The sequence below is a fragment of the Cimex lectularius genome, unplaced genomic scaffold (assembly GCF_000648675.2).
Source record: "Cimex lectularius strain Harlan isolate CLEC.00 unplaced genomic scaffold, Clec_2.1 scaffold28, whole genome shotgun sequence".
NCBI classification, from domain to species: Eukaryota; Metazoa; Arthropoda; class Insecta; order Hemiptera; family Cimicidae; genus Cimex; species Cimex lectularius.
This window is the reverse complement of record NW_019392712.1, coordinates 1,165,292-1,180,419: the sequence shown is the minus strand read 5'-3', so window position 1 is coordinate 1,180,419 and position 15,128 is coordinate 1,165,292. Positions and strand designations below refer to the sequence as shown.

General features: G+C 38.1%; 1 protein-coding gene across 1 annotated transcript in view; it reads left to right on the top strand.

Annotated features, from left to right (window-relative positions):
• The window catches only part of LOC106669211 (carbonic anhydrase-related protein 10), a 494,173-nt gene that overhangs the window by 325,195 nt on the left and 153,850 nt on the right, over nucleotides 1-15,128 (top strand). The window contains exons 3-4 of the mRNA XM_014398528.2: nucleotides 2,917-3,053; nucleotides 3,117-3,308. Coding sequence (XP_014254014.1) covers nucleotides 2,917-3,053; nucleotides 3,117-3,308 — 329 coding nt within the window. The remainder of the gene's footprint in view (nucleotides 1-2,916; nucleotides 3,054-3,116; nucleotides 3,309-15,128) is intronic.

The window sequence follows — 15,128 nt, the reverse complement described above, 5'->3', positions numbered from 1 at the left end:
CAGAAAAACATTTTCTTTATCATGCCAACATTTCGATCTTTATTGAGATCATCTTCAGGGCCTGGGATTTACAAACATTGTTTCATATAATTCCTAATTCATATAATCACTAAAGCTCTCCGTCGCCATTTCAATTGTCGTCGAGAATCCAAACCGATTACACGACATTTGAAAAATGGCAAAAGGAGGGAAAACTCATAAGGTGGGGTTGAGATGGGGAGTTGATGTCCGAGTAGATCGAGGTCACGATAGCTCAGGTGGTAGAGCAGAAGCGTATCTAGCCGAAGGTCTTGGGTTCGAATCCCTCTCGTGCCATTAACTTTTTTTCATCTCAACTAAATCCTTAATTATTTGTTTCATATAACAATTACATTTTGGATGTGGAAAAGTGAATTTATACGATGCAAAATACATTTTTATATATTCAATCAATGTATTTCTACTCACTCAAAGTGTCTGCCTTCTGTGTAATTGTGTCATTCTTGTGTGTCGTGTCGAGAGTGCCAGTGAGATTTTGCTATTTTGTGTTTATATACGTTGGATTTTGAAGGGGTGGGGAAAGATGTCGGTATAGAAAGGACATTTTGTATAAGGCGTCGGCTTCTTTGAGGTGAAAGGAGCCGACGAAGGGAAAAAATGTGTTGGTAATGGTTCGGCCAGATTATCCTTTCAGGATTAATAGAATGGGATAAATAGGATAAGGAAAGCTGAATTGTTGGGAAATTAGACTAGTGACAAATATTTGATGTGTGGAATGTAATATGATGATATAGGTATGTTATCTGTATTGAATTTGATTAATGATATTGGCGTAGCTGCGACTGAGTTTACATGTATCTGTTCTGTAATTGATGCTGTGTTTATCTCGGTTGCTATAAACCATTTCTAAGAAATTACGTTTATATTTGTTTTATTCTGTATGTAATATTTTTGGATTTTTGAAGTCCAATTTGTGTTGGTGTTCAAAATGGTGAGTAGCGAGTGCTGTAGGATTTTGCTTGGGTTTTTGGCAATCATAGATATGTTGCTTTACTCTCTTGTCCAGATATTGGGATGTAAGACCGATGTAAGTTGCCGGACAGTTTAAACAGTTGATCTTGTAGATTACGTCAGATTTATTTGTTATTGGTGTGGGATCATTAATTTTGGAAAAAAGTGTTTGAATTGTTTTATAATTTTTGAAAGCTATTATGAAGTTATCGGACAAGAGAAATGTGTTTAATTTGTGTGATAGGCCTTGGATAAATGGTATGGAAATGTATGCTGGTTTGTTTGTATTCGATAGATTTAATGTAGTATTATTAATAATAGTGGATGGTGTTAGTGTTGAGATGTAATTGTTGATTATTCTGTTGATTATGTGTTTAGGGTAGAGATTGTTATGGAGTATTTGTTTGTATATCTTTATGTTTTTGTGGTGGAAGGATTCATGGCTTAAGGTAATCATTCTGTGAAGTAACCCTTTGGACGTAAAGCTGAGGTAGCGATCTGTATTTCTTAGTTTTTGATACCAATCTGTGATTAATGTGCACACACAATTAATTACACATAAGACAAACACTTTGAGTGAGTAGAAATACTTTGATTGAATATATAAAATATATTTTGCATTGTATAAATTCACTTTTCCACATCCAAAATGTAATTGTAATATGTAAACAATGTTTGTAAATCCCAGGTCCTGAAGATGATCTCAATAAAGATCGAAACGTTGGCATGATAAATAAAATGTTTTTCTGAAACCTACATCACATCAGACCGCATCTCACGATTTATAAATAAATAATTTTTTATGAAATACCTTTGAAACCTTTTCAAGACCTCATAGCGATTTTAGCCCCAAATTTGAGCTGCATAACAAATTACGGATCGCAACACACTATTAATAAATCAATGATTTTGGAATGATATCACTTGATAGTTTCGCCCTGGTGCCTATGTAACTAATTGCGTCTCGCGCTGCAAACAAATCCCAAATATAGTGAACCATCAGAATATTAATCTCAAGCTTAAACAATACTGCCTGGACAATTTACGTGGTATATTCAGGCTTTCGGCTTGTTATGGAAGCTCAGGAATATCCTTCATTTTACTACTAGCTTATTTATTCTAAAATCCCACCGAAACTGATACTTCCAAGATATCAAAGGCACTTAATTAGCTGGCTTCCCCCATGAAAATATGATTGTCACCTTGCTTCACTCCTCACCTACAGCTACCATTGCACAGTAGCCCACCTTAAATTTCATATGTACCGATGATACGGCAACCTTATCCACAAACATATCTGATTTTCAAGCCCATCAATATTCTAGAACTCTGGCTTCGGCAATGGAGAGACAAGGTAAACCATAAAAAATCCTACTTGACAGTTTGCACTCCTAATAGAAAAACTTACCCACCTGTTTATTTACACGGCATCATAGAGAATAGTGTGCACAAGTACTTAGACTATTCTAAACAAAAGACAATCGTGGAATCAACACACACATGACTAAAACGAACTGATTGAAACCACAGATATAAAATGCGACGAAACTACTTGACAAAACGTCTGACATTACATAATGCGTCCCAAGTTGAACCTAGTTGATCTGAACTTTACGGGACAGCCAAGCGTTCCAATCTCAGCAAAATCCAATCTCTTTCATCCTAAATCATACAATAGTTGATATCATCCACTCCGTTCTAAATATACCAGGCGTCCCAAAATTGGCCTAGTCCTGCTACAGAGAAGACCCGGTTGGCTATGTAAAGTGCCGTAAAGTGAATTTCGATAGATGGTAAAAAGCGTAGGGCATCGAGCAGCTGACAAGTCTTCTGTCGAGGATTATTTAATATGACAGTACAATATGCCATCTTAGCAAATCCCATTTCATTAAATTCATATATTTTAACAGACATAAACTTTTTTAGGGCCTGAGTATTGGGGGAGGATCAACCCCGAATGGAGTCTCTGCAACAAGGGCCGGAGGCAATCACCGATCAACGTGGAACCGCATAAACTCCTGTTTGATCCCTATTTAAGGCATATAGATGTTGACAAATATAAAGTGAGTATATACACATATATATTTAACCCTGTGAACACTCAAATATGCAATCTTTTGCTTTAGGTCAGTGGGACACTACTAAATACGGGCCAGTCGTTAGTGTTCAGGGTGGACAAAGATACAAAACACCATATAAACATAACCGGAGGTCCGCTAGCTTATCGCTACCAATTCGAAGAGTTTTACATCCACTACGGAATTGTAAACCAGCACGGCTCTGAGCACAAGATTCACGGCTACTCTTTTCCAGGAGAGGTAAGTCATATTTGTACTTAATGGAGAGTCATTTACAGTTCGTGATCCGATTGACCAATTAACTTCAATTAATTAATATTTATGAAAGGTCTTGGTCGAGATAAAAAAAAAGTCAGTGGCCATTTCATTTGTCGCCGAGAAGCAAATAGATTACACGGCGTTTGAAAAATGGCAAAAAGGAGGGAAAATTCGAGAGGAGTGGTTGAGGTGGGAAGTTAGTGTCGGAGCGGATTGAAGTCACGATAGCTCAAGTGGTAGAGCAGGGGCGTATTTAGCCGAAGATCGTGGGTTCGAATCCCGCTCGTGGCACTGACTTTTTTATCCGACCAATACCTTTCATAAATATTAATTAATGGAGAGTATATTTTGCGGGGGGGGGTTGAAAGCATGAACCATGTAAGCAATTACATACTGGTTTTGAAAGACCTTAATTTGTGAACTATAGGCAACCCTGTATCTGACAGGCGTAGAGGAGGTTCAAAGGTGTTGACTGTTTCAGAAGAGGACTTGTTGGAATCAACCTCAAAGTTTTTCGACTAATACTGGTTTCGTCCCTTCAAATCAACTTACTATTAAGATGACTAGGAATCTAGGTTGCGATGTGAATAATGGGAAGTCCTTTGAAGCTTGAGCTCGATTGAGGTAGGATCGGTGGATAACTACTGTCTAAAAGGAAAGATATTCCTGAGCTACCAAAACAAGGCAGCTCCAGGACTTCATATTTCTTTTATGGGTGAACATTAGAATTTTTGATATAAATGGGTTGATCTTCAACATCTTGTCATTACACTAATTTGGTTAAGCAGTTAGTGCAGTTTTTGCAGACTGACACGTGCTCTTAGAGATAAATGGGTCCTCGAATTGCGCAATGGTTAACAATTTGTGATTTTGGGCAATTTACGGCAAAAATTAGATTTAAGAGATTGTATGGGCCACTAGCTTAGCAGACACGCTTTGATCTCTTTTAAACAAGGTTGGTATTGCTATATCTTGAGTGAAAAACTTCTGTTTGAATGATGACACTAGAAGCCATTAGACTGTTTGATTGCAAGTAGGTGAACGCATGTAGATAATGTCACTTCGGCTTTGACTGGGTCCGTCTATACTCAGTCTTCCTCAGTGGAGAAACTCACATGCTATTCCCATACTTTTCCCTCTGCTATGTTGCCAGTTCAATCTGTCACAGGGCAATGGACTTCTGCTGTACAACGTGGTGGTCAGGCCGATGCACGTCATATAGTGATAACAAAACCCGCGAGCGCGTATCCATTGCCGCTTCAAAAAACCTGTGCCGTTTCACTCATTTCAATTTGTAAAATAGTAAATCCACGCCTGGAAGGTTTTCTCTACGTCTAGAAACGCTCCCAAGAGGGAGGACAAAATGTTATGCTGCATTTTTCCTGGAAGAACTTGCAACTTCCATTACTTTATTATTGAAGACTCTCGTCTTTTATGTACTCACTACTTTTTTAAGTAAAACATACTCAATCCACTACCTACTACAAGATAAATAATTGTGTAAGTTTTTTAAGATGTAAATTGGAAGGGAAGGTCCAAGCACGATCTAAATATCGCTACCCCTACAAAGTTCTTGTAAATTCTTGAGCTAACTTTGGGAAATTATTTTGTTTATTTCTTACATTTTTTATCACCATGTATACCACGAACTGGAGGAGTCTCCCTGAGAACTGCAGCTGTAAAACTTACGGCACTCCTTCCTGGTAACCTTTTGTAAGCTCACAAGAACACGTGTGTAAATTGAGTAAATTTGAGGAAAGTAGCAGAGAGGACTTGAGGAGTAGGGTTAGGATAAGTTGAAAGATTGGAGTGAAACTGAGGAAGTGGGAACGGAAAAATTCTTGGACATATTAAGGTCATTTTGGGTAGTGAAGTTGCATACATAGTAAGGAGGTTGGAGAATTCTTTTGAGTACTTTTGACTAGAATACTTGGATTTGTTGGACGTTGGCTTGATGAGGCTCCACCGCTCTGTTCCATATGTCCAAATTGGTCGAAGTAATGTTTTCTACAATGTAAAAGTAAAGACATACGGTAAAAGGTTAGGGTTTGATGCCTAGAAAGAAAGTACATACTCTCCTGAAAAGTATGCGTATCAAAATTAAAAACTATCGTATAGGAGTGAAGTTAGATGGAATAATGGGAGAAAAATCAGTTCATAAGAAAAACGGGCTCTATCCCTTAAGTTAATACAAAAATAGATTAGAGTTGAAACTGATGTTATATTGGATCTACTTGAGGTCATTTTACAGGTGAATAAAGAACATCACTATTGGGTTTCACCAAGCTTTCGGCGAATGTTCCGCCATCTTCAGGGCCTAATTTATTAAAAACAAAATTTACATGAACAGAGTTACATAACACATCTTATATAAATACATTACAAAATTCAATTACGTACTTAACCCAGTTGTTAGGAAAATTAAATTTATTGCACATGTTTGTTGTTTTTTTGAAGTGAAGGTGAAAATTAATCTATATACTAAAAACAAAAACAGTCTTGATTAAAGTCTAGTGACACTCATCCGTCCATCCTTTGGTTTCATTTTTTTTTCATAAGTTAATACTCAATCTCAGGTACATGTATTTTTTTATCATATAAATATATATACAACTTTTTAACTGTTATTTTAACTTAAAATTATAATTTAACTAGCTACAACTATGTACAAGGATTCGAAGAATTTGAGACACACATCGGACGGTTATAACACGGTAAGGGACCCATCCCTGTTATCAATCCCGGTGTGATTAGACACACCAACGTCACTTTGAACTTTATTTCGATTCATGAATAGTCGCAGGATTCCCGAATGTGCCATGGAGCCCAGTCGATCCATTTGTAAATTACAAGTGTTTTCCGTTACATGAACAAAGACTTTTTCGTAAAGTAGTCGTCTCTCCAGGTCCTACTCTCTGCCCAGGATCCCAGGGGAGTCCAACCTGAAGAAATGACCACTTTCCGTCACATGTGTTGCCAATCCTGTGGTTTTCTTTCTATTTATACAGTCCAGTCTATGTTGGTTCATTCTTATTTCTACTTTTTGTTTTGTTTGCCCAACATATTGGATATGGCAACCCGCACATGACACCTTGTAAATCACACTCGACTGTGAGCTTATTGGCTCTTTCGCCTTTAGGTTTGAATGCAAACATCTAAGGTTATTTTTAAATTTATACGTGACACCAATTTCCCCCATCTTATCTTTAAACAATTTCTTGATTCTCGGGATACATTAGGAACATATGTGATTGATCTAAATGAAATTGGTGTATCACTACCCTCCATTCATTTCATAAATTCATTTATGAGCCTATTTGCCAGTGCCACCGGGTAGTGGTTTGTTTTCAGCATTTTGTGGACCTTGGTTACATTTTGTTCCAGATATTTTGAGTCGCTCAAGCCCTAAGCTCGGTTTATCAAATTTCTGGCACAGTTCACCTTTAGAGAGAAAGAATGGGAAGAGTTAAAATCCAGGAACCTATCATTGCTAGTGGGCTTTCTGTACCAGTTGGTCGTTAATCTGTAATCGTTTCTTTCAATGACCAAATCCAAGTATGGAAGTTTACCATTGTTCTCCTCCTCCACTGTAAACTTTAGAGCTCCATGGTAGGAGTTTAACAGTCTAAGCATTTCTTGAACATAAACTCTTGGTATAATGCTGAAAGGTCATCGACATATTTTAATAATAATTTAATTTCAAACGGCAATTGTAACAGAACCCACTCTAAAAGGTCGGTCATAACCAGGTCGGCCAGGACAGGAGACAACACACGACCCATGGCTACACCATCCTTTTGTTTGTAAATCTCATCGTCAAATCTAAAGTATCCATTCATTGCTGTAAATTCCAAAGTTTCTATAAATAGTTCTATGGACAGGTCCGGATAGTGCTCCATGATCTCAATCCATCTCTTTTGAACCATGTAACTTGCCAATCCCAATGGCACTGACGTAAACAATGATTTTACATCAAAAGAGACTATAATTTCATCATCATTCATGACCAGATTGTGAATTCTTTCTCTAACTTGATACGAGTTTTTAACATTAAACTTATTGTTAACAGTATGTACAGAGAGAACATCATGTACCCATTTAGACAGTTTACAGTTTGTAGATTGCACACACGAGACTATAGGGCGTAGAGGCACATTAGGTTTATGGATCTTGGGAAGTCCATATATCTTCGGGGGGATGGCTGTGTAGGTTTTTAGGCTAGACCCTTTAGTCTTTGACATAAGATCTGCATTTACTAGTTTATCTATCAATTTGTTGTTGGTAGTTTGAAGTTTGGGAGTGGGGTCATTCACTATAACTTCATATTTGTTTTTTATCATCCATTATTTCCCTCATTTTCTGTCTATATTGTTCCCTTGCCATTAACACGTTTGCATATACTTTATCCGCCCTGGTTAAGATTATTTCTGGATGTTCCCTAAAAAAATTTTTACTTTTCTGAAGTTCTACTTCTATTTGGGTCTGTTTTTTGTTCTTAAGTTGGGCTAAAGAGTTTCGAACAATATTTACAACATCCGCTCTGGTGGCATATTTTATTTCTTTTTTCTTTTTTTTTTTATTTTATTTTAAAGGCATAAAACCACTAAGGGTCATAGCTGCCTTAAAGCATCAACCAATGCAGCCTCCCCACCGCACGAACCAGACCCCTCTGGTCACGGCCCCAGGAAGGAGGAGGCCCGGAGGGCCAGCCGCATTGCAGATGGACGAGCACTATATAAACAGCGTGATGTTATCGCTGAAGCTGAACTAATGTTGTTTCGGCTCCTCCAGAAGGATGTGCATGGGCTGTGAACATCCACATCCTTCAAGAGCCGGGGTATTCTTTTTCACCCATACGCAAAGCGCTCGAACCTCCGCCGCGCCCGACCCCCGGCAGCCACCCGCAGGGAACAAGGCCCCCCGCCCACACAAATGGCAAAGGCCACACTAATTTATATCCTGTTCATTAATTCAGCAGTCTTAAGATATTGAAAAAGTTGATCTATGGTATCTGGATCGTCTTTTAGAATGTTATAGAGGGTTTGCGGATGAGAGATGTGGTGTCTGTAGGCTGAGTAGATTGGACAGTGCAGAAGAAAGTGTTTTGTTGTAATAATTTCATTGCAACAAGGACAGACAGGGGTGGTTCTCTAGCCTTCAGATGACTCTTAGTGATCCTACAGTGGCCAATTCGTAATCTTGTGAGTATCACCTCTTCCCTACGGTTATTCCTGATTGAACTCAGCCAAGGTTTAACTGTTAGTTTTATTTCCCTAAGCTTATTTTCCCCAATATCGTGCCAGTCTTTTTCCCATCTATACCAAATTTCTGATTTTATATTTGAAATATAATCGTCGCCTGGAACTTCTCTTATTAACTCCCCTGAAGTGGCTGCCTCTCTGGCTGCCCTAACCGCAATCTCATTTCCAGCAATGCCGCCGTGACCAGGAACCCACAGAAAAACAACCCTAATACCTCTCTGAGAAAGATGTTTCAATGCGACAAATATTTCCTGGATGAGATGGTTTTGTGTAAAGGGATCATTCAATGCTGACAAAGCAGAGAGCGAGTCAGAACATATTAATAATATTTTACTTGTTGGGCAGATTATATGTATACATTTATGTATTGCCACTAGCTCAGCACTAAAATTGCTGCACATTGGGGAAAGAGAGAAAAGATATTTCCTATCATTGGATGTAAAAGCAGCTCCTACTCCATTTGAGCTTTTCGACCCATCAGTAAATGCTAAGGTAGCCTGTGGAACGTTCGCTAGGATTTCTAGAAATTTTTGTTTGTATACATATGGAGGGGTGTTTTCTTTTTTGAGTTTTGTTTTATTTCTTTGTTGATGACATTCTCAACAAGAGTTTCTATCCCCACAACCATATCCAAGTTGGGAAAGTTTTTGAAATTATATGGTAAATTAAAATTTCTATTTAAACCACTTATTCGTTCTATTTCTTTTGGTAATTTTATATCAGTTAGATTGACTAGAAAATTTTCCTTGTTATCACAGTTTTCATTAATATTACCTTTTTGGTCTAAATACAGAATTGTGAACTTATTGTTGAGTTTACAATTTACTTTATTAAAGTTTTTGTTGAAAAATCTCCTTTCATTATCTATAAAGGTATTTACAATACTACTCGGTAAATTTTGTTGTAACCATTGTATGTCCTGATCAATTTGTGCGTTGATTTTGTTTAGGTCCCAAATACATGTTTTAATTTCCACGTTCAGTAGACCACTCTTAAAGTTATCGATGCGTTTCTTAGTTACATGATTGTAGGGATTTCTGTCCGTGACTGAATTGTAGGCACATTTGACATGATTGATTATAAAATTGGGAAAAATATTATTTGTTCGATAATTAGATTAGAGATGATGGTGGGTGTTGGTGTACTAGAGGGTGAACTCTTGCTCGTGGGTGAAGACGGACCAAATAAATGAACCTATGCCGGTTCAACAAAAATAATTATTAATACATTTAGAAAGTTAGTTCATAACTTCAATCATGGTGGGTTTAATAACCATTGACCACAGGTTTGGCCATTCTTCGCCCGATAAATGTGTAATTAATAAAATAAATTTTACATAATAAATTGACTTTTGAAATGAGCCGCAGTCGAAATTAAAAACTACTAAAATGTTACTCAACCACCAAAAACGAAGGCTTAAAAGTCACTTTTAGCTTGTAAAAAGATTTAAAATATATTTGAAGACACCCTAGGAAGTTTTAAACAAGTCCACTGCTGTTAAAGCACAATACACGTCGAGGTGCTCATTGTCGTTCACCTGGTACATATCCGGTTGGCACAACAAAAGAGGGTCGAAGCCGGACAATGTATTATTGCGGTATCCAGTTTGTGACGGAATTAGGGGTTGTTCGGAAGTTTGGGTTGGGCCGAGAGAGTTTATTTTTATAGGGCGGGAGAGTGGAAGTAGGGTAAGCTACGCTTCACCAGATACACCAGCACTGTAACACCCTCGACCTCACCGTAGCCCTCTACAATCTATTGCTAATCACAATCGATTGTGATCTTATTTTCCCTCGGCTATCTTGACATCCCAAAAATCACAACTATTTCATAATGCTTTATATTAATTAACACATTCTGTTTATTATTTATTAAAATCAATTTACGTTTGATCATAGTTAAACTGTGAACCGAGAATAACCACCGGACAGTGATGTAAATTTCGCAAAGAGGGTTTTTCTCCTTGCAAGGTGGTGTTTATGACATCTGTTGATCTTTGCACACATTCCAGTCAGGCACATAAAGTCCTGTTATTGTGTCTCATTATATGTATATATACAAAAACAATACTGCCGGAATACTGAAGTGAAAGTTCTTCTTGAATTTAAAACTAAAATTTTCCAAAAGGCGTATATAAAATATCAGTACAACTGTGCATGGCTTCATTAATATTGGAAACCATTCCTCGATTTGTTTAAATGAATGTATATTAAAACTACCCATTTGGGGAAAATTAACAACAAAAGATCTGTAACCATATTATTGACGAACGGTTTTTTTCACTCAACCTAAACAATTGATGTATTCATTTTATTTTTATTTTTATTAAGTAATAAATAAAAAGTCTACAAATTATTCACTAATTTTTAATTATTTTCTTACAGTATTTACTAATAAAATATATAGTGTTTTACAAAATTACAAAAGAAATACCAAGGTCTGTTTTTAGTCAAAAACATAATAAACCAGGTCTGTTTTGTGTTAGAAGATATAAATGATCAAAAAAAATAAGAAAGGCACACATAACGCAACTTAAAGCATTTAGTCAACCTAGTATAAATTAAGTTATATTTTAATCCTTAACTGTTTATTGAAATTTACGAAAATTAGTCTCTTTAAAGTTTCATTTTGTTGTTAATTTGATTTATAAAATAAGTACAAAACCACGCTCTGCTACCAATTTTGTCACGATCTGTTCTCGATTCAGCAAGACGGGCCCAACTCTGAATCCTTTTTATAAGAAACAGAGCCCCAGAGGTCTTGATCGAACCTGAATACAGCCGATCAGGTGCCTTTTTAAAATAAAATTTAATTAAAGTTTAAAAACGATTTATTAAACACACAAGAAAATAATAATTAAAACCAATAAATTTCCTTTTAAATTTTAAACAAACAATTGAAACTTTTTATAAATTTAAATAAACAGTAATTTCCTACAAAGCGTTTGCCAGACCATTTAGAACAAGGGTGGATACGTACTCACTATTTACAGTCAATCCGCAGTGGACCGAAGCACTCTATTTTAGGGAACACAACACTTTTGAGGATCGCACACTTCTCTTGTCTCTTATCTAAACGGAATCTATAATTCACGCTTTACGCACGTTCAACATTGAGAATTTCATATCGAGAGAAGTGGTTGTAAATTCGTTCAACCTTATGATGAGCTGATGTGATGATAACTGTGAGTAGGAACCACTTTTCTAAAACGATTTACACAACGTACTCACTCCACTATTTTATCTTTTCTATTACATCGCTAGGTCGAAAATAGATCATTAGTCCCTTAAAGTCCATAGAATATTTTGCAGTGAAACAATTGAATCTTTTCTCTTTTTTTTTGTTGCCTTCATCATTGTTTAAAATATCACTCTTTTAATGCCAAACATCGTTGGGAATTTTTCTACGAATGGCCTTTAATAACGAAGTTAATTATGGAGACAGGCTAAAAATTGTTTTCCCAGCAGTGATGTGGTCTAATTAATATACGTAGGGTGCCCCACTTGTAAGGGATAAAACTGAAATTACTCCTAAACGACGCAATTTATAACCAAATATGTACACAATAAAGTCTGTCGGATTTTCCGCCTTCTTTCAGCATCATTGATTTTTGTAGTGTGGCTGTAAAAATCTTCTCTTAGCATAAAGGACTTTTGAACATTTGCTAAAGTGATGTCCTCAAAATGGTTAATGAAATATATTTAATTTTTCAGTAACTGTTAAATTATGCTGAACTGGCATAGGGTCACTTCTGGGCCAGACTTCACTCGCGAGTTTGTTGAATTACTCAAACGCATTGAACCATCTTCAGTGAGGAACTCATGTCACTTTTTTCGACCCACCCAGGGAGTTGTAGCACAATCGATGTGGAACTACAGCGACGACGGGTGGTATAATGTGGTTAAGGCTCGAGACCCTGAAAAGGTCCACCTCGTGTCCTCATCCACGTCCCTTTCTCAATCCAGGTTCCTTCATTCTATCCTGTGACACCCTCCCAACCCTTGGTTACAAGGGGGATGTCTGGGCGCAAAATAAAAGTGCAGCCCAGAGGGCGTGGCAGCCTCTCTAAAGCACAAGCTGTACTCGTGTCGCGGCCTTGGGTCGGCATGGGCGGCGGGTGCCTTATCAGAGGCACACGAGGGTTAAGGTAGCAGATCCTGCCTGCATAGACGGGGGAGGGTGCATAACCATCTGAACTACGGGATAACAGAAAGGCGTACGACCCGACGCACAATGCGGGCCCGACCATTCGGAGTGGACAAGCGGAGAGCGTGGCTACTGACCCTTAGGGGCCGGGACACCACTACACCAATGCTGCGGCGGTAACACTTTTCCGTCGTATGCAGAAGTGCGTCAGCTCTCATCTTGAGAATCAAAACGTCCGATAAGGCCGAATAGGCTAGGTGCGGACGTTAAAGATCCTCTTGTCTTGTTGACGATGAGTAATCGGGATAACAGAAATGTTCCAAAATTCAGCCCCTGTTACAATTGGAATGGATTCGTAGTGGCACGTGGCGACGCCCCTGGCGGAAACTTAGAGAAGAGGCTGTCTTCTACCTGTGACCTTTGCACGAAACTTGCGTTTGACCACCGTTATACACCCGGTCTCACGGGATACGGCGGATCGGACGGTAGCGTACAAGCGTTGAGGACTCTATGATTATGCTGAAAAGTCCTTCGAAAGCGTGAGTAGTGGCGGAAGGGAACGGGAAGTGCTCGTACTCGAGTATGCTTTGCACGTAGATGTAGGCTGAGCTCGATTGGAGGCTTTTACCGTAGGCGGTACTCCTCTAGGGAGAGTTAGAAATTCCACTTTAAACAAAACCGCGGCCTGAGCGGATCCGGTAGTTTCTACGCTGGAGAAGCCCCAATACTCTGGGAGATAGATTGGCCTTCTCTATCTAGGGAGTGCGGGGGAGACCGGGCTGATGTATTTCGGCTTAGGTACCCCTTTGCGCGCGGCATACAGTCTGATGCTTAATGCAGGCCCGACCACTCGGAATGGGCAAGCGGGGAGCGAGGTTTTCTTGGCTCCTCGGGGCTGAGCTGTCTCTACACCAATGCTGCGGCAGAACACCATTCTGTCGTATGTGGAGCTGCGTTAATACCTACCTGTACAAAAAGAAGCTCTAAATTATTTGTTGGTTGTTAGTATTTTGTTTTTGTTGTGCTGGTTTCCATGTTGTTTTCTTCTGAAGGTTTGCGTTTTTTGTTATATTTTTGGGGAAAAGAAGAGTGTGAATGGGAGTGTTTGTAAATTTATAAGTTTTCTTAGCCTGGTTCATCGCTAGTAGATCCTTGTGTATTTCTTCCTCAATCCATTTTTCTAGCTAGCAAATATAACATACTAACATACCTAGTTAAGGTTCAACAGGGCTGACCCTGCTGTAGCTAATGGTCAGCATGTCTTTCTATACCTTCACTTCCCGGATCCAACCTTAAAGTAACCTAGTTGTGTTGTCCTAAGGCCATTAGGCAATTTAGGCATTCCCAGACAAGTTTGGAGCTAAAAGAATAAGAATTTATAGATGTCGGAAAGTCCGACTGATCCTTGCACCTTTCTTCTTCATCAACTCCTGTGCACAGAGTTGGACTGGATGAACCTCAGCTTGTGATATAGGTGGAATAGTCTTGCTCAAACACTGTCGAACAGACCCTACAATCTACAATCGTAATAAAGAAAATGGCACGCGACCTCCTTTCTGAGAAATAGTAATCATTATTATTATCTCATTCAAAACTACTTCCTTAAAGTAAATAAATTTGAAAGCAAATAGTACATACAGATTCAGGTCGTTTGGAATGACCATCCTACGTCCTACGAAATGCGTTCGTGTATTCGTCATCTCATTCATACGATTGAATTTGCATAACTGTACTTCCACAGATAATTTTTAATCTTTGTATTCAAACACACATGTGAAATAATTGCAAATAAACTGACTCTCATCAGTCACTGTAGGGAGATCAAGGAAGTGTGAACTCAATAGATTTAAAACAGGGAAAAATACCATCTCTGGAGGGTGTTTATTGAATTTGTGAGAAAAAAACACGAGTGTACTTCCTCGTAACACTTGTCATATCGGGTTCAAAATGAAATCGTTGATATTTCATGTACTGATTTAGACTTTGTGACAGGTAAAATTAAATGACCATAGAGCCGATATCTACGATAAAGCCTTAACTTTTTATCGTCTTTTCATTTCAACTTTTGTACCAACTTACTTCAAATAGAGAAGAGAGCGCAAGAAGCAACATTCATTTTAATTAGTTAGTTCTATCATTTGACTTACAGGGTGTCAAAACTCCTCAAGCTATAAAACTATTAAACAATATTTTGGGTCTTTTGTTAGGTTGGGGGGGGGGGGTTGATTAAGGATTTTAAAAATGCTTTTCTCCACTAGGACCTATACAGATCTATTGTGGAACGCCTATAAATTATAGTCATACCTTGGAAAGCACATTTTTTTTTATGTAAGACACTTTCGCGCCCCTCTTTTGGTGTGAGAATAGCGTTACTGGAGCGGCTGTACCGTAACCA